This window comes from Humulus lupulus, chromosome X, assembly GCF_963169125.1.
Source record: "Humulus lupulus chromosome X, drHumLupu1.1, whole genome shotgun sequence".
Lineage (NCBI taxonomy): Eukaryota > Viridiplantae > Streptophyta > Magnoliopsida > Rosales > Cannabaceae > Humulus > Humulus lupulus.
Window position 1 is genome coordinate 6,453,992 of NC_084802.1, and position 22,210 is coordinate 6,476,201.

A 22,210-nucleotide genomic window follows, 5' to 3' on the forward strand; every position below is an offset into this window, starting at 1 on the left:
TTGGAGATGCCCTTGTGAATCTCCATATTTTTGGGGCATTGCTTTTATGGGATTGAAAAAACAATGTCTTAAGAAATAAGTTTAAGACCACATTGAGTTCTTCTATTACATGCTCTGCATTATGCACATGGAAACAAAAAATTGATGCCCAACATACACACACTTATCTTCCCATTTTCCCCTCAAAAAATAAATGAGACAAAATGTTTGATCATGCTAGTAGTAGAGAAAGAGAAAGTACCAAAACATCCCCTTACGAGTTCAAAACCATTAGCTATTCAATCATAATAATGGGGAAGAAGATAGCTTGAAAATAGCATAGTACAAGTATGGAGAATGAGTATATTATACAGTTACAATCTCAGAATTTGTTTTCAGTAAATTTATTGACAGGTAAAGATTAACCGAAACAACTAACTACGATCGAGTCAACCTTGCTGAGTGTTCTATTGTGGAATATCTAGAAAGTGGAAGGCATGCAAATTTGTTTACCTAATTTTACCCTACCTACCTTTCTCATGTTAATAAAAATGAGGATAAAAAGAGTTGAGTATGTGACTGGCAAAAGAAGAACAAAAGTTTAGAAAACAGTTTGATTATATCCTATGTTATATTATTATGAAAAGAAGTCTAGCAAGTTCATCAAACAAGGTTTTTACTTTTCAAGCTTTGAAAAGTGCTTCCCCCATGGCCTAATTCAGCTGTAAAGATTGGAGAGCATACTGGACTGAGACAGCTTTTTTAAACAGTTAGCCACGTGAAGATAAGAACACTAAAAGTTTGTCCATCATGAATTTGGAAAGAAAACTATCAAAGAAATACAACAAGGGTGCCTGAACATCCATCAAATGTGTAAAACAAATAAAGTGGAACTGTGTTAAAGTAGAAAAAAAGATCCTTCAGTTAAGTTCGCTATGATCAAATTATATCAAACAAAGAAAATCACTCATCTAAAAAAGCAAAGATGCCAAAACAGTCTCAACAGCCTAAATTATATGTTCTTTCCTCTTTCACAATGATGGCTTTGACATCATTTGTAACCCAAAACAAGGTTTAAGCTTTTTCAGGTAAAATGAAAAACTCAAACACCCATTTGGCTTTATTTCTTTGGCATCACAGGTGAATGAGCTAATAAGAACTATTCAAGACCTAAGTAGTAATACCAACCTCCATGTGTATGAGACTTCTAATAGGCAACACAATATCCACCACTGAAGTCTAAATATCAACAGTTCTCCAAGTTGAAGAATGGCTAGAATAACATCATATTACAAACTTTGAAGCAGTAGAATTAGCTTCTTCTTTTGATGCATTACCTGCCAGGATTACAAAAGTAGACACAATCAGAGAGGAGAGATATTCATCATTGAGCATAGACATGAATTGAAAGCAAAAGATTAGCATCAATTTATCTTGCATTCTTGTCTATAAATCTAGCTTATCACACGTTAGAACAATGCACCCATCAAATAATACAAAATGTGGTATATACAATGTCTTTTTGTTTATTTATTTAAATAATGTCATGCAGATAAATGAATCAAATAGTTTTATCCTATCACACCTAATAGCAATATAATTGCCTAATCATCATATTTTTCATGAGGAGAGTGTTTATGCATGTCGACATGTTGTTTGCTATTGCTACCTCCTCCATATACTGAGTTCACCTTCACCAGTCTTAAAATTTGTGAGTTAGGCAGGCCTTATTTTAAAACTTGTTTATTTAAATAGATAAATTGTCACCACAGACTATACTACGGGTACACTCAAGTACATCTTCTGATCAGTGCAGAAATTAGAAAATTAGTCTCCTAACAAGTAGCAAAAAACAAGCTTAGCTAGTGCGTAAGCTGCGAGGAACAATATAAGAGCCAAATATAGTGCACATTTAACACTCAACTCAAAACAAGAACAACCTTTTAAACTAGCTAGTAGGATTCTCAAGTTGAAACTTTTTTCTGCCATTTTCAAGTTTCATCAATAAGGATCATTTGCTCTCAGAAATCATCATTGATAATATTCAAGACAAAGTAGCAACAAAAAAAGAGGGCTTTCGCAAAATGACCTCCATGATCGCTCAAAGCGACCGTAATTACACTGGGCAATCACATTTTAACATTGTCATTTTTGACAAACTCCTGACAAAGAAAAATACCTCACACAAACTCAAAAAGGAACTCACTTCTCAATCAAAATTAGAGTTTAAGCACAAACTGGAATGCCATAGTTCATCAACAATTACAAGAATTTAAAGAGATTACCATTTTGGGGGATGGGAGCTTCGCCATAGATGGCTTTAAGGCGAGAAAGAGGGACCAAAGGGGAATCAGATTCGGCCTCAGCATAGAGCTTTTGCTTCCATTCCCAGATGGATTTCTTGATGGCCTTGTTGGAGTTGATGAGAGAATCTTTCTGGGCCTCTAGGGCTTCAATGTCCTTCTGCTGGTTCACCGACCTTATGCAGAGCACCACGAACGACCCTACCAAGCACACGTTTAGCACCGTGTTGTTGTTGGCGGCTCTCGTTGCAGCGTTCACTATTCTGTTCACAGCCTCCATTTTTATCTCTGAGCTCACACACTCCGCCAAGGCTTTGGCAAATATGATTTAGACTCTCTTGAGTCTTGAGCGAAATGAACTGAGAGAGGCCATTTAGTAATTATGACATTAATTCAAAACAATAGAGAATATACAGAGTTCGAATTTGTTTAATTCTCTCGTTCGAGTCTAGTTCGAACTCAAATCAGTTTGAAGTACATTTAACCACAAAATTTGAATCTAATACACAATCAATTCGAACCAAATTTGAATTAAAATCGAACACGATTCGGTCCTAGGGTGTTTGAAGTGAGTTCAAAGTTCAAACTATATTCACACAAATTTGAATATAAGATTTTCAAATATTATAAAATTGTACCTTGACGGGACGAAAGGCGATCAACGGTGGAAGATGAACGGCGACCGACGCAGACGGTGACGATAGTACAAAGGGGCAAACGACCACGGTGAGTGCGTGGGCGGCCGGCGGTGGCTCTTTGTAAGAAACAGATAGAAAAAAAAAAGTTGGATTTTGATTCTGTAAGAAACAATAATTGAGTCGTGTAATGGTATTTATTGTCGTTTAGATAATAACGACAAGTCGTTTGTAAATGGAGTTTGTTGTCGTTCAATTGTTCTAAATATATAATTTAATAAAAAACGGCATGTCGTTATTTTATATTAAACAACAAATAAAATTCCAAGATCTTGTCCTTATGTTTTTGTAATAATGATCATTTGGTACCTTCAATTCATACCAATTTAGTACTTTTCCTTGGGATGTGGTCAACTCATATTCAAATATGACCATATTACCCATTTTTTTTATGATTTATTTGATTTGCTTATTGTTTTTGTTATTTTAAAATGTTTTAAAAATATTTTATGAATTAATAAAAAAAAAAAAACGTATAATCAAAACTTTGAAATAATTTAAATAAAAAAACTAAATCTAACTCCTAAACTTATACTAAAAAAATTAAAATCAACACATTAAACTTAAAATTTCAAATTTCAAATAAATTCAAACAAAAATAGTTTAATTACAACTTAAAAAAATTATTAGGTTTTTAGTTTACTTTAATTAATTTAAAAATATTGGTTTTTTTTTTAATTTATATTTCAAATTAAACATATGTATGTTTATTTAATTAATTAAAATAGTTTTATTAAATATTTTTGTTTTAATATTAATTTATATATTTTTATTTAAAAATTTACATTTAATTGATTCATTTTATAAAACAATTTTTATTTTACTAATTTAAAAAATATTTTTGAATCATTCTAAAATAGCAAAAATCAAAGAAAAATCAAATAAATCGTTAAAAGAGGGACAATATAGTCATATTTAAAATATGGGTTGATCACATTCTAGCGGAGGGTACCAAATTTGTACGAATTGCAAACCAAAGATGTCAAATTATCATTATTATAAACATAAGGTACTAAGTGAGTTTTTCGATAAAACAAATGATAAGAAATGAGTATTTACCCATAAAACTATCGAAGTATCAGCATAGAGAAGAGGTTTTAGAAGTATCGGCATAGAGAAGAGGTTTGTTTTTGAGCTCGAAAACGAAAAATACAAGCCTTGCTTTCTTTATAATACAATACATGTATATTTGACACTGAAACACTTCTAGCTAATTTATCAGCTTTCTTAGTTTAGGATGTGTCTTCAAATTCTCTCTATCTGGTTTTGGCTCTAAGTAATAATAATGTTAATCAGAATGAACTCGGTGTAATTTTTACTAATATTAAATATCTATTATCTAATCTTCCTGGACATCTCTGAGATGGTCGACCTATAGATTAAATAAGCATACCATTTGACTAGACAATGGGGTTTCGAGATTAGAAGAGCTCTTCTATTTATATGTTTTGCAATCTTGAACAGTGACAAAGTCTATTCCAACAAAAAAAACCGAAACTCTTCCAAACTCAATAGTCCAAACAAATCACAAACTTTCAAAGACTCTGTTCAAAAAGTACAATTACTGAAAAAACATGTTCATGCAATGCAACCCTCAAAATAAACATTTTCCTTTTGACAGCTTTAACATATTAAAACACTTGACGAGACGATGAAGCAACAGCAGGCGATGCCTTCATCAAAGGTGTCTGCTGATGAACTCGGGTCTTCAACCGGTGCCTGGTTTTGTGTGCAGCAATACTTGTGCTGCTGCTCCTGTGTCCAGCCCCAGACAACCCGCCTTGGCTGATCTTCTTTGCAGCCTTTCTACGAGAGTTGTATCCGCCATTACCGAGCGCAGCTTTGGCCACACTGTCCGTGAGTACCTCCCTAGCCCTTTGCGGTTTCATTGGCTGCTTGTTCAGGTAAACAAGCTTTGGGAGCAGCCCACAGACCGCCTTGCGCAGCTGATCTTCACTGATGTTGTTCTGGATCGGATTCCCAAGCAGGTTCATAGCCTGCAAGGAGTTGTAGTTTGCCACAAGCTGACCGAGCGCCTTGGCTGTTGTTATCTTGTTGAAGCTGAGGTCCAAAACTGTGAGCTTTAGGAGCCTATGTAGCCCCTCAACATCACTGATTTTGTTCCCAGCTAGATAAAGCTCCTTGATTAGTTGACAGCTTGATAACCCTGAAACAAAAATCAAGTATTGTTAGGAAATATAAGATTTTTATAAAAAAAAATGTTTGAGAAAATGACAAAGGTCTAAAGTTTTACCATGTCCAATTCTAGATATCCGGTTGTAACTGAGATCAAGAACTCTCAACCGGGTCAGCTCTCTGAGTCCTTCAATGGTGCTGATCTTGTTTCTTGACAAGTTGAGTGAATGAAGGCTTTTTGGAAGTGAACCTGGCGTTATGTGAACTGCAACAGAGAAAAGAATTAGCACTAGTAGACTAAATAATATTGACTAACCAATCTTTCATTTTTTTATGCTAGCATTATTACCTATGAAGTTGTTTGAGAGATTGACTGATCTAAGACTAGAAAAGCATGAAATGGTGGGAATGGCCTTCAAACCAATTCCGGCAATGTGAGCCACAGTAGAGGACGAATTAAGAGACTGAATGACACTATTGGCATGTAAGATCTCTTCGGTCAGATTAATATCGGATCGCCTAGTTGAGTGGTTTGGGAACCTTGCCTGCAATGGAGTCTCGGGTGGGAAGACAATTCCCTCCTCATTATCTTCATTGTTTTCACCCTGGAATGGCTCAATATGTTTGACCCACTCTTCCACTCTTGCATATGGGGAGGATGATGATTCAGTTGGGAAAGCAAGCCACTGGTTTTGGGGCCACAAACCAGAGACGCCGGTATGAAAACCATCCCAACTCTGCTTATCTTCATGGATTGTTTGCCCTTGGAACAAAGATTCTCCAGTGAATGATCCTGGTGACTCCATCTTACTGAACTCTACACCTCTATTTGGTTCAAGAGTATCTGAAGAGTACCCTCCTTGCTGGTTCAAAACTGCAGAAATCACCTTCTGTCTCGGGGTCCATGGCTTGTGTGTGTTCCTGTGGCTCCATAGGAATAATTTCCACCATAGTCTTCTGCTTCTAGAAGGGAGAACTTGGCTTGAAGAGTGCTTCTTAAGCATAACCTTATCAGCACTCCCATGGCTCATAACAGACTTAGGTGATCCAAGGTTAATATCTCTTGTCATTCTCTCGGCTAATTCCTGCAATTGTTCAAAAGATTGAGACTTTGAGGGAGGAGGCAACTGATCAGCTATCTTTCTAATCACAAGACTCGTCTCCAAATTCGAGCACGACCGCTGAAGATTCGGAGAGGCCCAGAATTCTGTCATCTTGATCCCTGGATCACTAACATGCCCACTTTGCATAAGATCAACATCCCCCTCACCATCTCTCTCTGTTACTTTAGTGATTTGTTCGCTCAATTCAGTATCAAAGGATTTGGAAAATCCAATCTTTAAGTCTCCAGTAGAGTTGGTTTCATAAACTTTAAGATCAAAATCAGAAAGGTTTCGGTTGATTGTCGAGTTCTCTTCGTGCTCGTCTTCCCCTTCATAGGCTACCTCTGCTGCCTCACACCCAACAGGACTCTCAAGGCTAATAACCTTGATATTACACTCAGAATTCTGATCAATTCCCAATGGAATTGAGACACCAAAAGTGGATGACTTCAACTCATCTGTCTCAAAAGGTTTCACAGGTTGTTGTAGCCTGATTTGCAGGGTGCCTGGAGCTTTGTTAAACTCAGCAACTTTTGCAGATTCTTCATTGTCCTAAAATTAAAGATAAAGAGTAACAAAATTTCAATACACAAAGTAGCAAAATCAATACAAACCCCACAGCAATCAACTTTGTATTCTCACCTTGCTACTCTTCTTCTTCCAACCAACAATTACAGAGAAACAACTGAACTTGGACATCTTTTTAACCGACTGAAATCCTCAAATAAGACACTGCTTTTTTGTGTGGTGGTTTCTCTTTCTACAGTTTTTTCTTTCTTGCAATTTTTTTTTTTGTATAGATTCTCACATCTCTAATGGTTAACTTTTGAGCCTCTACCACAGAGTAAACATTGTTCAAGTAGAGGTTCACATTAGGAGAATTAACTTCAGCAAAAGTTAGCCATAATCAATGGGAAGACACCAAACAAGTGAAAGAGGCCAACTGAAACACAGTCGTGGACCGGAAAACAAAGGGAAAACGCCAGCTCCGGCTTTAGCTAAGATCTCTAAAATATCGGCCAGAGTTATATATCCTCAAGCTTCCTTTTAGAAGCTTCGCCAATATAAGATTGTTCAATATTTTTTCCTGCTAAAAACATAACCAAAAAAAACAAAACTCAATCCACAAAAACCTACCATATAACAAACAAGCTTCAATACAATCAAGAAATAGTCTTCACGATCATCCACCATGCAAGTGTTTCAACACACAAATAGACAAAAACCCATTACGAATACCGCAATTTGACACAGACCCAAATCCTTAAAAGGCCTCAAAAACCTTCTTGAGACACGAACCCATCAGCTTTTTGAATATCAACAAGACCCAGAAGAACAAAACATAAGCTTTTTTCTTTTTAAAAACAAAACAAGACAATATCAAACAGCGCACCTTGTGAAACTGAGGTTCGCCAGATCGTTAATGGAAGATTATAAAGAGAGACTATAACTTTTTTAACTATGATAATAGAGTTGTCAATGATATAAATATGTGTGTGTATAGATATTAAGAGTGAGAAATAGGACCAGAATAGACAAGAGAGAGGGGGAGAGAATAAGGTTGTGGTTGAGAGAGAAGGCGGTGGTAGATGGGACTTGCCTGGAAACAGCTAGAGAGGCATAAAAAAAATATGAGAAATTTGTGGAAAGGGCCACTCCTTTTTATTTCGTTTTGCCCCCACCGGTGACGACGGCAATTCTTCCACCGCCTTCATTCGCTAATAATATGGAGACCACGGTTGCCTTACAAGTATCACATTAAACTTTAATATTTAATTTTAAATCTTTTTGTTTTTTCCGTTACTTATTTGAATTTTATATTTTAACCAATTATTTTATATACTCTATATTTTATAAAATGATTAAAATATAACTTTAAACTTAATTTTGACGAAGAAAAAATTATATATAACAATTCAGTTTTTAAGTAGAATAATTTTATTTTTATTCTGAATTATTAGTTTGGTAAATTATTTGTGATTTTAGTTGAGAAAACATTGACTAAAATCGGGTTTAGGGTTCTATTTTAATCATTTTACAAAACATAGGGTCCAAAAAATAATTTATCAAAATACAGGGTTCAAACAAATAATGAGACAAAACACAGTATTCAAAAATGTATAAACCCTTAAAAAAAAATTGTTGTTATTTGTTACCTTAACGTACCTATAACACATGAGTTGACACTTCATTATTAATTAACGATAACTCATAATACTTATTAGAAATATTAGATTATATCAATAATTTTATGTCAGATTCTTGTAGTGTTAGGCATCAGTAGTACTTTTTAGCAATTCTAAAAATAAACTAATAAAATACTACTTATTTGTACATAAAAAGTTATTGATAAGAGCAAGAGTAGTTGGTGAAAATGATTTTTTTTTAGTTATTTTGAACTTTGACTTAGTTTTGATAATTTTTTACAAAACGACACATGTCTATAATTTTGACCAGTTGTCTTAATTTTTTGACCAAACTTTCACAAGTGTCGGATGTCATTTTGCAAAAAATTATCAAAATTAAACAAAAATACAAAATGACTTCAAATAGTAGGTTATTTTGCCAAATAACCCTAGAAATAATTGTATTTGATTGTATATAATAGTGTTATTATAATATATATTTTATTTAATTATGTGTAAGTCACATGTTTAGTATTTTAGGGAAAATAATATTTCATTTTTTCAATTGGCCAAAAAAATTAATGAAGATTATTTTAATACTTACACAGAATATACAAAATGTTTAATTTTTTTTTATTATTTTAAAAGTAACCAATATAAACTGATACATATATTTATAACAATTTTTTCAAAAATATTTTGTACAGAAATATAGAAAAATTTGGAGGGTCATGCAGCCATGCTCACCTCTCTAACTCCATCATTGATAATGTGTATATAAGAAAATAATCATACCTAAATAATAATTGGGAAAATATTATTTTGGTTATGTATTTTTTTTTTTAATACACAATCAACTTATGTATTTTGTTAAATGAAAATTTAGACTCCGTATTTTACAAAATGATTCAAAATAGTACCGACTTTCGATTTTTGTCACGGTATTTTTAATTATAAGATCAATTTTTTGGTCATTGCCGATGCAATGGATTCTGAGAAGTGGAGAATGTGGTCGATGAGCTAAGAATGAAATATTATATTTGAAAATATTTTGACAAAAATTGGGTCTAGTATAATATTTTGATCTATTTTGTAAAACACATGGTATCATTTAACAAAACACAGAAACTGATCGCGTATTCGAAAAAAACACATGGACCCAAACTAGTAGTTTCTCATAATAATTTAGCTTCAACCTATTCCTTGAGCTAAGGTAACAACTAATAAAAGTAAAGTAAGACTATAATATAACTAGCTAAATTTTAATCACCTCTACAATATGTTGGCTATTAAATATTACCTAAATAAAATTGCAAGAATTTTTAATTATCTTGTTGATAAAAATATTAAGAGATAATATGATTGTATAAAAAACATAGAGATTTTACATATGATTAATGAAAATATTAAGAATAATAGTATAATTGTATGAAAATTGTTATGCACAATTATATTTGATTGTAACATAAGATTAAGGAACACAAATTCATATAAATATTTTAATAAATAAGAATGGCTCAAAGATTTTTATTCATCCTATTAATAAAAATGTTGATAAATATAATATAATGGTATGGAAATTTGTATAATTAATTTTGATTGTAACATAGAGATTTCATGTATGATTTATGAAAATATTAAGAATGATAGTATAACTGTATGAAAATTTGTTTTGTACAATGATGTTTGATTGTAACATAAGATTAAGACATATAAATATATTAATAAATTAGTGGCTCAATGAGTTTTAATCATCTTATTAATAAAAAAAATTAAGAAATATAATATAATTGTATAATTAATTTTGAATGTTACATAGAAATTTCATATATGATTAATGAAAATATATTAAGAATGATAGTATAATTGTATGAAAAATTATTTTGTACAATAATGTTTGATTGTAACATAAGATTAAGTCACATAAATTCATATAAACATATTTATAAATGAATTTTAATCATTTTATTAATGATTGTATAAAATTTCGTATAATTAATTTTAATTTCATGTATGATTAATGAAAATATTAAGAATGATATTATAATGGTATGAAATTTTGTTTTGGACAATTATGTTTGATTGTGACATAAGTTAAGACATGAATTCATATAAATATTCTTAATAAATAAGAATGGCTCAAGGATTTTTAATCATCTTATCAATAAAAATATTAAGAAATATAATATAATTGCATGGAAATTTGTATAAGTATATTTGGCTGTAACATAAGAATTTCATGTATGAATAATTATATGGAAACTTTTATAATTATGTTAGATCGTAACATTAAAAATATATATATATATATATATATATAATGACTCACAAGTTCTAGAAATTCTAAAAAGTAATGTGAAACCTACCTTAACAAAAAGATTACAACTAAATCTTCCTCATACCAAAAGCTTCTAATAAAATAATTTGTTCAAAATATCAAAACTTTAAAATAAAAATTGGAATATTCTACACTTAATAATTGATTGTTTGGATACGTGGGTTTTGCTTTTGAGTAATGATAGTACTAACTATGGATATTTTTTACACTATTATTTGTTTTTTTTTAATTCAAATTTTTATATAATATTTTTTTGAGAAGAGAAAATAAAAGACAATTTTTTACAGTGATTTTATTATAAACCCTACTAGCAGGATTCTTAATGTTTCTTGACCCGTGAATAATTTTTTGCGCGATTTTTTTTATGACTATGTATATTGCAACTATTTAAAGCATTATGCAAATTTTCAGAAAATTCCAAATAATTTACAGTACTGAAAATTAAATTCAAACATGTTGATTTTCACGCGTATAAAAAAATTTAGTCATGCGTGCAACGACATGTTTGAACTTAGTTTTTAGTGCTGTAAACTATTCGAAATTTTCTAAAAAATTTGCAAGATGCTCTAAATAGCTACAATATACACAATCATACGAAAATATCACACCAAAAACTATTCCCAAATAAAAAATACCAGGTAAAAGACTCCTATAAGAGAATTACCATAAACAATATTCTATACTAAAATACACTAGGTGGGTGTACGCGCATCTAACACGCTTCACATTACATGTCACATGTCACATGTCACATATGACATAACCTAAAAACATATTTAATGACTATGATTTGATTTATAGTATTAACCACCATTGCTATATTTGTCCTCCTTTCACGCAAACAAACAAATAATAATTATATTATTATTAATAATAGAAGATGGTGGTAAATATAATATTTTTTGTTTTGTTTCTTCTTGGCATTTTCATTTTTCAATATGAAAAAAAAAAATTGGAAATAAAAATAGGATTTATACAATTTTATGATATAAATTTATGTTTTTAAAAATTCTATAACAGATTTGTGATTAATAATAAAATGTACTAAAGATAACCACTTTATTCAAGTCAACTTATTGATAAGATTTTTTTTTATGAAATTTATAATATACTATTATTTAACTAAATTAAATACAGCGAGATATCAAAATACCTTTAAAAATAAAAAAATAATTAAAACTTTCAAATTTAAATACATAATATTATTTAGTTTTAATGTAATTAAAGGACAATTTTATATTTTACTAAAATATTTATCAAAAAATTTGATTAAAATTAAGTCCAATGTTATTTCTGATTTTTGACAATTATAATATCTGTTGTGAAAATTTTAATATACAAAATTATATAATAATATCAAGCTTAAACTTAAATTATAAAATAGTATAAACCCTTATAAATATAAAATCACATTGCATGCTTTCTTTAATATTAGAAATGATCTATTGAGACATGATTCATGTGTTGGTGCTCTATCGGATTGACAATTGTCAAGGTGTTTTGTTTTCAAAATGTATATATAAATAGAAAAGATAATCGTGCTTCACGCAATTTTTTATAATGATTAAACAATAATTTTTATTTTATTTTTTTGGAAAGATTGTGTAGTAAGAAATATTTTCACAACATGCACATATGTGAGTGTGTCTTCACCCTATTTTTTTTTATGATTGTGTTTATTGTATAAAGACTGATTAAAACGTTTAAGACAAAATTCAAACATCTTATTTAATGCATATTTTAATTTAAATATTTAAATTATTCTTCAATAAACTTTCTTTTATATTATTATTTTTATTTGAACTTATTATATTATTTTTAGGGAAGGGGTTGTTAATGAAAGTTAGAAAAAGTTATATATATTATTTAAAAGTGACATGAAAAAATAAATTAAGATCTCTTAATCCAAGGATATATATTTTTATTCAATATATAATATATATATATTTTTAAAATGTGTTTGCTTTGACTTCTTCTACCTAATGGTCATATTTATTAATAAATTATTAATACTCACTTCAAGGTTCAGCTCTTATTTGAAAGTGTAAAACTTTAGATAGTCAGGACCGTCACACTGTGTACTTTAAATAGTATTTAACTCGTTAAACGAGTCTTTAGAACATAAACGTGCATCTAAGTGTTGTAATGGCCATGGTTAAAATTTTGGTCAAAAGGAGTGGATATTTTATTGAAAATGTTAAACTGTACATGGGTTCTCATAATAGCGTTTACAAAGTTGTTTACAATCCAAAATTGTCAATACAATTCAAAAGTTACAATCTCGCTCCTAAGAGGCAAAAATATGGTTAAACCCTAGTTCCCCTGAGAAACACGTTGGTCATGATGGTCAAGCGGCCGCATATGTACACGTCGCCACCTAAGCTCTCCACTCAAGGCTAAGTAAGTTTTTTTTTTCCTTTTACCTGCACCACATAGCACCTGTGAGCCAAGGCTCAGTAAGAAAACATATTACTGCATGTATACAAGTATTAATAAATGATCATAAAATCATTCTGGGGCTCGCAGCCCTAATCAGATGACTATGGGTCATCCTGGGTCTTGTGCCTTGGATAGATGACTGTGAATTCATTCTGGGGTCATGTGCTCTGAATAGATGATGGTGGAGTCATCCTGGGGTCCTGTGCCCTAAGCCATGTGACCATCAAGACACTCTAGGCCTTTTATCCCTGGCTCTGAGTAACTAGCCATAGACTAGCCAAGCGTTTTAGTTTTCTTCGACCATAGGGTCGGACGAGCATATAATGCTCTGTTGATTAGATCTAATCATATTGACCAGCGCTCAGTGTGCTACTGTCGCTCTTGATTCATAAGTCAATGTCATACGCCAACGCTCAGTACTATTGGCGATCCTGACTGATAAGTCAGAGCTTCACGACTAGCACTTAGCACTATTGTCGTTTCCGACTGATAAGTCAGTGCGTTGCTCAAGTAAACAATGCAACCAAGCATTTACAATGCAAAAAATATCCAAATAAAGAGCACTCAACATGTTTCATCAATAATCATGTATGTCACATAATAGGTGCATTTTTCTTACCTCAGACTTTAGCGTAAAATAATTTAAGAACGACCATTGAGCACGATCCTGACCTTAGGCCCTTAGCGGTAACTTAATCATAACCAAATATGAAATCTCATCAATAAAATGAGTAATAAAAGGTTCCTAGACCAAGTCCTAGCCCCCAAGACCTCAAATTCTACCAGACCAGGTAGTAGATTCGATCTCGAGCCTTAATGTTTGAAAACCCGCTCTTAAAACCAAGCTTGGCCAAAAAGAAACAAGCGGGCCGCGACTTGCCCCCAAGGGTTGCGGCGCGCCTCCCAGACAGACAGCCCCCTGTCTGGGTGCTAGGGGCGGGCCGCGACTTGCACCCAGACATTAAATACAGCAAGAAAACATAATACCTTTAAAAATAAAAAATTAATAAAAACTTTCAAATTTAAATACATAATATTATTTAGTTTTAATGTAATTTAGGTCAATTTTATATTTTACTAAAAAAATTATTAAAAAATTTGATTAAAATTAAGTCCAAGGTTATTTCTGATTTTTGACAATTATAATATCTATTGTGAAAATTTTAATATACAAAATTATATAATAATTTTTAGCTTAAACTTAAATTATAAAATAGTATAAACCCTTATAAATATAAAATCACATTGCATGCTTTCTTTAATATTAGAAATGATCTACTAAGACATGATTCATGTGTTGGGGCTCATTCGGATTGACAATTGTCAAGGTGTTTTGTTTTCAAAATGTATATATAATTAGAAAACATAATCATGCTTCTCGCATTTTTTTTTATTAAAGCGTTTAAGACAAAATTCAAACATCTTATTTGTAATGCCTCAAATTTCCTAATAAAGTTTAGGACCTTGATTAGGGGGCCGGGAGGGCCATAATTGATTTATTGTGTTATTAAATGATAATATGCATGTTTAGGTGTATTAAATATGCATGTGAACCCATTTCTGAGTAATTGGGTGATTTTTATATTTTTGTCAATTTCAGGCATAATTGGCATATATGTGATATGTGTGTGATGCTTTATTATTCTTTGGTTATGCCAAGTGTTATCCCAAAAAATTGAAAAGAATGACGTGGCAGTAAAATTGGCACATGGCATGAGTTCGTGGGGTGATCTGGCTTAGTAATGGCCCAATACATCAGTTAAGGAATTGGACAGATAATCAAACCAGATACATCCGACCGAAGAGAATATTTGGTCTAAGGGTTGCTTGGCTTAGACCTTAGTTTAAGGACCCTAATAATTGATTTGAAGCCAAGTCCAAGAAGTTGAAGGGGAGGTTTGGATTTTGGTTCAAAGGATAAAAGCAATAGGTCCGATCGGACCTAAGCTTAGGGGACCTCTTGTTAAGTTTGGCTTGAATGAGTTCAAAGAGAATGACCAAGGCTCAAGTTTTACTCAAGGGGAAAGCCACATAATGGTCGATCGGGTAAGTTGTGGAAGGAGTGTACTTGGGCTTGAACAAGGTGAGAAGGAGGAAAGTATACCTCGGACCACCTTGGTCCGTTGGTCCAAGGAGAATATGTTGAAGTCCGATCGGGCTTTGGTTGAAAAGAAGAGGCTCGGACCATTTTGGTCCGAGGAGAAGGAGACTATGTCCGATCGGACATACTCATAGGAGAGGTACCTTGGACCATTTTGGTCCAAGGAGATGATATGTAAAAGGTGGCTCGGACCACCTTGGTCCGAGGAGAAAGGTCCAAGGTCCGATCGGACCTTGGTTGAACAAAGGAAGCTCGGACCATTTTGGTCCGAGGAGAGGAGCATTGTGTCCGATCAGACATGATGCCTATGGGGGGTGCCTTGGACCATCTTGGTTCGAGGAGGTGTCATGAAGAGATGGCTCGGACCACCTTGGTCCGAGGAGGAGAGTACAAGGTCCGATCGGACCTTGACTGAAGGAGCCAAAGAGGGTGGTTTGAACCACCTTAAGCCAAAGAAGACAACCATTGTGTCCGATCGGACACAATGAAGGGGTATACCTCGAATTTGCCCTAGGTAAGAAGCAAAGTAAGTATCCTCGGACCACCTTGGTCCAAGGAAAGCCAAATGTACATGACCTTTGGTTCGAGGAGAGCCATGCACATACCACCTTTGACCCACGAAAAGCTTGAAGAGTAATCAACATGCATGAGAGACTACGTCAAACTGCCCAAAACAACTTCAGTGAGAATTGGTCTAAGCATCCGGGAATCTCTCACTCTTCACTCGAATTTAGGGATCAGTTGTATTTTAAACATTTATTTTGTAATATAAATATAAGGTAAATAGTGAAATATCCCTATCTAAGGGGGATATCAGTTGAGAATCCCAGGTCTATAAATAGAGAGTTGGGAGGATCGTAAAAGGACTTTTGGCAAAATTAAGAGTGAACCTGTGTTCTAGAGAGAGAAAGTGTTTTTCCCTGAGAGAACCCTTTTTTGTATTCTGGAATATTTTGCACTGAAGAAACTCAGTTGACACGGTTCATCTGATCTTGAGTGTGAATACAGTAATAAAATCTCTAAGTGGATTAGGCTATTACCGATTATCGGGGCTGAACCACTATAAAATCTCGTGTTATTTACTTTCATTGATAAAAATTGTCTGTTGTCGTTTATTATTCTCTTGAAGGCTTGTCGTAGTTGACATTCTTACGTCGTTGGCTAAATTCACAGTCAACACCAAGGTTACCCAGCACAAAACGATCCTAGGAGGTAAGCTAGTGGGAAAGTCACAACGGGATTTATTCTTGACTCGGAGTGAGTCAAGGGGTATTTAGAGCATTACCGGGTTATTGGGTAATGGGAATCAATATTTGGTGATAAATTAGGAGTTAGTAAGATCAGGGGGAAATTATGGAGGTTTTGACTACTTTGCCCCCGCGGAGTGTTTTCGGGACCCCGAGCGTTAGGATTTGTTTGAGGCTACTTAAGCTTGAAGTAACCTTTTAAGAAATAAAAAGAATGTTCTGTACGTTCTCTCTCCCTCAAAGTTCCATTTTCATCTCCCTATCATATTTTTCGAAGGTAACTCGAGTTCTAGGACTCAAATTCAAGCGAGGATCGAGGCATAGCGATCCTAGGGAAGATTAGAAGTTTATTAGCCGAAGGATTTAGTTGGAAACAACTCAATCGGAGGTAATTCAAATTTTAAGTTTTAAGTTTTTTAAAGTTTTTAAGCTTGAATTGGACTTTATGCTTTGATGAGTTTTTGGGTGATTGGAGACTTGGGTTTTGGATCATGGGGATGTTTGGGAACTTTGATTTTTGAGTTTGGAGATGTTTGGATATGTTTTTGGGAGGTTTTAAAAGGTTGAAAACGGAGAAAAATGGCTGGTCCGAGGTCGGGCCACGGCCCTGTTCTTGGGCACCGCGGCTCAAGCTCGATGAAGCTGGTGGAGTGCTTTGGGAGCTCTAGGGGTCGCGACAAGTGTAGGGCACCGCGGCGCTTGCCCCTGGTTTTCTTGTTTTGGCTGAAGGTCGCGGCTCAGGGTTTTGGGACCGCGACGCTTTAAGGTATTTATGGCCGAAATGATGTTTTAAGCTTGGGAACTCAAACCTTAGGTCTCAGGATCATTCCTACTACCCGGTTTAGTGGGATTGGATGTCTCAGAGGCTAAGTCTTGGTTCCGGGATTGGTTTTAGTACTTGAACTCATTAGATCACCGTTTATGGTTGTGACTAGGTTATCACTAGAGGCTTGGAGTAAAGATCATGCTTGTGGTTTGTTTATTGGTAATCTGTGCTTGGACCAAAGGTAAGAAAACTGCACTCTATGTATATATTGTTAGGAGTGTGTCCTAAAAGCATGTAAAGACATTTGATTTTCTATGAATAAATAAATACAATAGTTTATTATTATTTTTATATTTAGATTGTTAAATTATTGTTTGAATAATTTTGTAAATATCAGAAAAATTCCATATTCATTATTGAGGATGTGATCTTGTATTAGTACGAGAGAATTAAGATCACATGAATGAATAAAAAAATAGTCAACAACAACAAATTAAAGTTATGGAATTCTTTAATTGGAGTTGTAAGTACGGTTTACTAAGTATCATAATGATACAAATAATCTAAATTCGGATTATTGATGTGGTAAGACATCTCGGTAAAGGTGCTTTATATAATATGATTATATATGACATGGACCGATGTGAATTAAAGTCTTTATCCAAAAAAAAATCATTTAACAATGAAGACTTGTAATTCATATCATAACCGATGATCATTTATAGATCAACCTAAATCCTGAGTGTTCATGAACTCATGTTCATGTTTATTAAATCTTTTGATTCATTCGTTAAGGTCTCTTCAAAGAATGAGGCTAATGACTTTTGTTTTGGAGATTTAATATCATGGATGGTTGGGAACATGTATCAACAATACGGAATCTAATCTTTCCTAACGGATCGTATATTAATTCCCTTAAGGGTTAATTCTGGAATTGAATGATTTTGAGCTCAAATCTATAATTAGATTATAGATTAATTATTCACTAGTGAATTAATGGTACTTAAGGAATAAAAAGTAAATTAGAAAGGTTAAATGGTAATTCTTCCATTCTAATTTATGAACTAATTAATTAGAGGGTTGAACTATTGCAAGATGGTTATATCAATGGACGACTTAAGAAAAAAATTTCTGTAAAAGTATATCTATAACATAAAGAGTGCAATTCTGAATTTATAGTGGAGTAATATCAGAATTAATAAATTAACTATTATAATTAAAGAGTTTAATTATTTAGTTTCAATTTATTGGAGCTTAATGTTATAGGTCCATGGTCTCCGAAATGGCTCAAACAATCACTATCAAAGGCAAATACAAAAATGGGCAAAAATGACTTATGTGATACGTAAAATATTTTTCTATGTATCAAACATAATTATTGATTAATTATGTGTAATTAATTAATTAAGAATTAATTAATTATTTGATTTATCAGAAATATAATTAATTTTGAATTAATTTATTTTTGGGATTTTTGGTATTTAAATAATAATAAAAAATTGGGAAAAATCACATGCCTGCACATGCATGTGGTACACGTGTGGCATAGTGCACAGGCACTGTGCTACACGCATAAGAGGTGGACTGAGTCTCTTGATTCCACAATTTTAGTTATTTAAATATTAAATAAATAATGAGATATTTTAATATTATTAAAATATTATTATTTAAACAAAAATCTGATAACTGATCAGTTATTTTGAATTTGTTTAAAATAACAAATATTTTAATATATTGGATATTATTAAATATGGGATATCAGTTTTCACAGAAGGTAAGTTTTCAGGGATAGAAAAATATCTAGGATTCTCTCAAAGAAAGAGAACAGTGACAAAAACAAAGGTCATTGTTCTTCACAAAACCTAGGTCCAAACTTTATCAGATCTCATGTGTTGAGAACATCTGATAAATAGTTATTGCCTATTATTTGTATAGCGAGTCCACACTCGTTCTTTGTGTGACTGAGAACATTTTGGAAGATCTTGGTGTGAGATTTCAAGGATTCAGCCATACGAAAAGATAGCAGCAAGAAAGGACCTGAGGTAATTTTTCTATTCTTGTCCTTGATTCAATATATATATGAGTGTGAAGAAGTAGATCTAGAAATCATATGGGATTAATCTGACAATTTGATTGTTGTTCCGCTGCGCATAATCTCTGATTTGATAAATAAAAACCAACAAATAGTACCAGAGCCATCTTCACATATATATGTATTGAATCTGTGTGGGTTTAATTTTATGCATTTATTTATGAATGGATGGCTTAATGTGATTGAATGCGTGGTGAATGTTGAATCGTTAATTGTATGGTGTTTTTGGGTTAGGATTTGTTTATGATTAGATCATTGTGTAAGCCATTAAAGGGCATAGGATTTATGTAATTTTATTTGGTTTTCGACACCATAAAATTGTAATTCCGATCACACAAAAGTCAGAACGGAGCCTGGAATTCAGAAATCAGCCACCGCACCTCCGAGGGCAACCTCCGAGCCATTATATATGACATGCATGGTTATTCTTGATGCATGTTGGGTGTTTAAATGTGACATGCATGGTAATTTTTGAGGCATGTCAAGTGATTAAATGTGATGCATGTGTTGCACGAGAAACATGTGATTAGGGCATGTTATGAATATTGAATATGAGATTGTTCAGAGCTTGAGCCTCTGTGTTTATGCATGATCCTAATTATGCTATAAATTGTTAAGTAAGCATGTTGAATGCCCTACATTCGAATATTTGACATATGATATATGTTTGGTAACATTGCTTACTTGTGTATGGCACTAACTAGTCAGGGACGGCACTGGTCGCATATTACTGACCTAAGAGTTAGAAACGGCATAAGCGTCCTGAACACAGGGCCGATAAAAGATTAGATCTAATAAATATCAACGTTGAATGACTCTGGGAGCATTGATGCTGGACCGACCCTAAGATCGATGAAACTTATAAGCGCTTGACTAGTCTAGGCTAGTTACTCAGAGTCAGGACCAAAGGCCTCGGTGACTGCTTGTCACGTGGCTAGGGAGCGGAATCCCACAATTGTGACTCTATGGTGACTAGTTCATCAAACACCTATCTTGGTTAAGCTAGTGAAAGGATCACTTATCTATAAAGCCCCGGTGACCCTATCGTCACATGGCTATTGGGAACGGAACCCACCTTAGTGACTATTACAACTGTCACTCTTCTATTTGGGGCTAAAAGCCCGGGATGATTATTATGATCATCGGTTGATGTTGTATATTCATCATTACGTGAACTCACTTGCCTGCTTGATGTCATGATATGACTGTTCTTGAGCATATTGAGTTTTCTTGCTGGGCTTCGGCTCACGGGTGTTATGTGGTGTAGGTAAAGGCAAAAGAAAGCTGGACCATCCTTGAGTTTGAGAGCTTAGGTGATGATGTGTACATATGCAGCTGCTTGACCACCATGGTCGAGGTTTGAAGAGGAACTAGGGTTAAACCCTGTTTTATCGCTTAGACTGACTGGTTGTAAATATTTTGTTGTAATAAACCTTTACATTATATTTTTGGGATCCCAACATATATAATAAACGTTCTAATGAAACGTTATATCTTAACAAAAAAATTTAATCCCTAAACCGCTAATCATATTTAATTACGCGATTTTGGCCAAATGACTTGATCAGCGAGTTTAGCACTGTTTACAAGGCACACCGTACCGGTCCCTGGAGTTTGGGGCGTTACATTATTGTATGCATACTTTTATTTAAATATTTAAATTATTCTTCAATAAACTTTCTTTTATATTATTATTTTTATTTGAACTTATTATACTATTTTTAGGGAAGGGCCAGGGTTGTTGTTATTGAAAGTTAGAAAAAGTTATATATATTATTTAAAAGTGGCATGAAAAAATAAATTAAGATCTCTTAATCCAAGGATATATGTTTTTATTCTATTTATAATATATATTTAAATGTATTTGCTTTAACTTCTTCTACCTTATGGTCATATTTATTAATAAATTATTAATACTCACTTCAACATTTAGCCATTATTTGAAAGAGTATTGTTATTTGACACTTTAAGATGTCCAATACCACACAAGATGACACCTTAGAGTTGGTTAGTGATAACTCATAATACTTATTAAATTCAAATGTATGGGACCCGATATTAGATTGCACCAATATCAGTATGCCACATTCTTGTGATGTTGGTCACTAATAGTAATTCTCTTAGCAATTCTTTATTTGAAAAGGCAGAAGTAAAATTGAATTTAAGAAATCTATAATTTTTAAATTCTAATAAAATTATATAATCTTAACTATTACCTTTAAAATATACAAAATTTAGGCTAAAATAAATATATAGTTCTTTTTAGAATTTATACTAGTTTTTTTTCTTTTGCTCTATAGAATTTACACCAGTTTTAACAGCATATGTATAACATTATATTTTTAAAAAGAATAAATAACATTTTTGTCCCTTGAATTTTTTACACTACCAGATTATGCCCCCTAAAATATACAGTCTGTTAAAATTTCCCCCTGAACTATCAATATTATCTGCAGTGCCTCAGCATTTTACTTAGTTAGATAGTAGTAGCTTACACTGTAGTATTTTAGTTTTCGTGGATATTGGTTAAAGTCGGGTGTTATCCCAAAAATCAGAAGTGAATGACATGGCAAGCATTAATTACACGTGGCTGACACCTGGAAGAATTTGTATTCGACTATCGACCAGGAAAGCATCCCGTATCATACGATCGGTTTCTTCATACGATCAGCCTGGTCGTACGCACATTATACGCGGAAAAGATCTTAAGCAGTTATGATAGAATCCGAGATTTTCTCCCATGATTTCCTGAATATCCAATTGTTTAGGAAATAATATCTGTAACAATTAATGTAAACTTTCTCTGAGCTTATAAATAGAAAAGAAGGGCTCAGGGAAAGGGATCCGATCCAAATTTGATTTTTTGTATCTTGAGCTTTGAGATT

General features: G+C 32.9%; 3 protein-coding genes across 5 annotated transcripts in view; all 3 read right to left on the minus strand.

Annotated features, from left to right (window-relative positions):
- The window catches only part of LOC133807292 (N-glycosylase/DNA lyase OGG1), a 77,119-nt gene that overhangs the window by 12,624 nt on the left and 42,285 nt on the right, over positions 1–22,210 (minus strand). The gene's annotated exons all lie outside the window — the stretch shown is intronic.
- On the minus strand, positions 854–3,149 carry LOC133803937 (uncharacterized). Of its 2 annotated transcripts, none has more exons than XM_062242080.1 (3): positions 2,921–3,149; positions 2,265–2,594; positions 854–1,316 (listed from the first exon to the last, which is right to left on the minus strand). In XM_062242080.1, exons 2-3 carry the CDS (start codon positions 2,560–2,562, stop codon positions 1,264–1,266), a joined length of 351 nt encoding a protein of 116 aa, XP_062098064.1. In that variant the 5' UTR covers positions 2,563–2,594; positions 2,921–3,149; the 3' UTR covers positions 854–1,263. The 2 variants fall into 2 exon arrangements, with proteins under 2 accessions (XP_062098064.1, XP_062098063.1); XM_062242079.1 differs by having other exon boundaries at positions 2,265–2,641; positions 2,921–3,140.
- LOC133804443 (uncharacterized) lies at positions 4,490–7,810 on the minus strand. 2 transcript variants are annotated; one of them, XM_062242607.1, is made up of 5 exons: positions 7,610–7,810; positions 6,859–7,303; positions 5,463–6,768; positions 5,232–5,378; positions 4,490–5,144 (listed from the first exon to the last, which is right to left on the minus strand). In XM_062242607.1, the coding sequence occupies exons 2-5, from the start codon at positions 6,913–6,915 to the stop codon at positions 4,609–4,611; spliced, it is 2,046 nt and encodes a 681-aa protein (XP_062098591.1). In that variant the 5' UTR covers positions 6,916–7,303; positions 7,610–7,810; the 3' UTR covers positions 4,490–4,608. The 2 variants fall into 2 exon arrangements, with proteins under 2 accessions (XP_062098591.1, XP_062098590.1); XM_062242606.1 differs by having other exon boundaries at positions 6,859–7,306.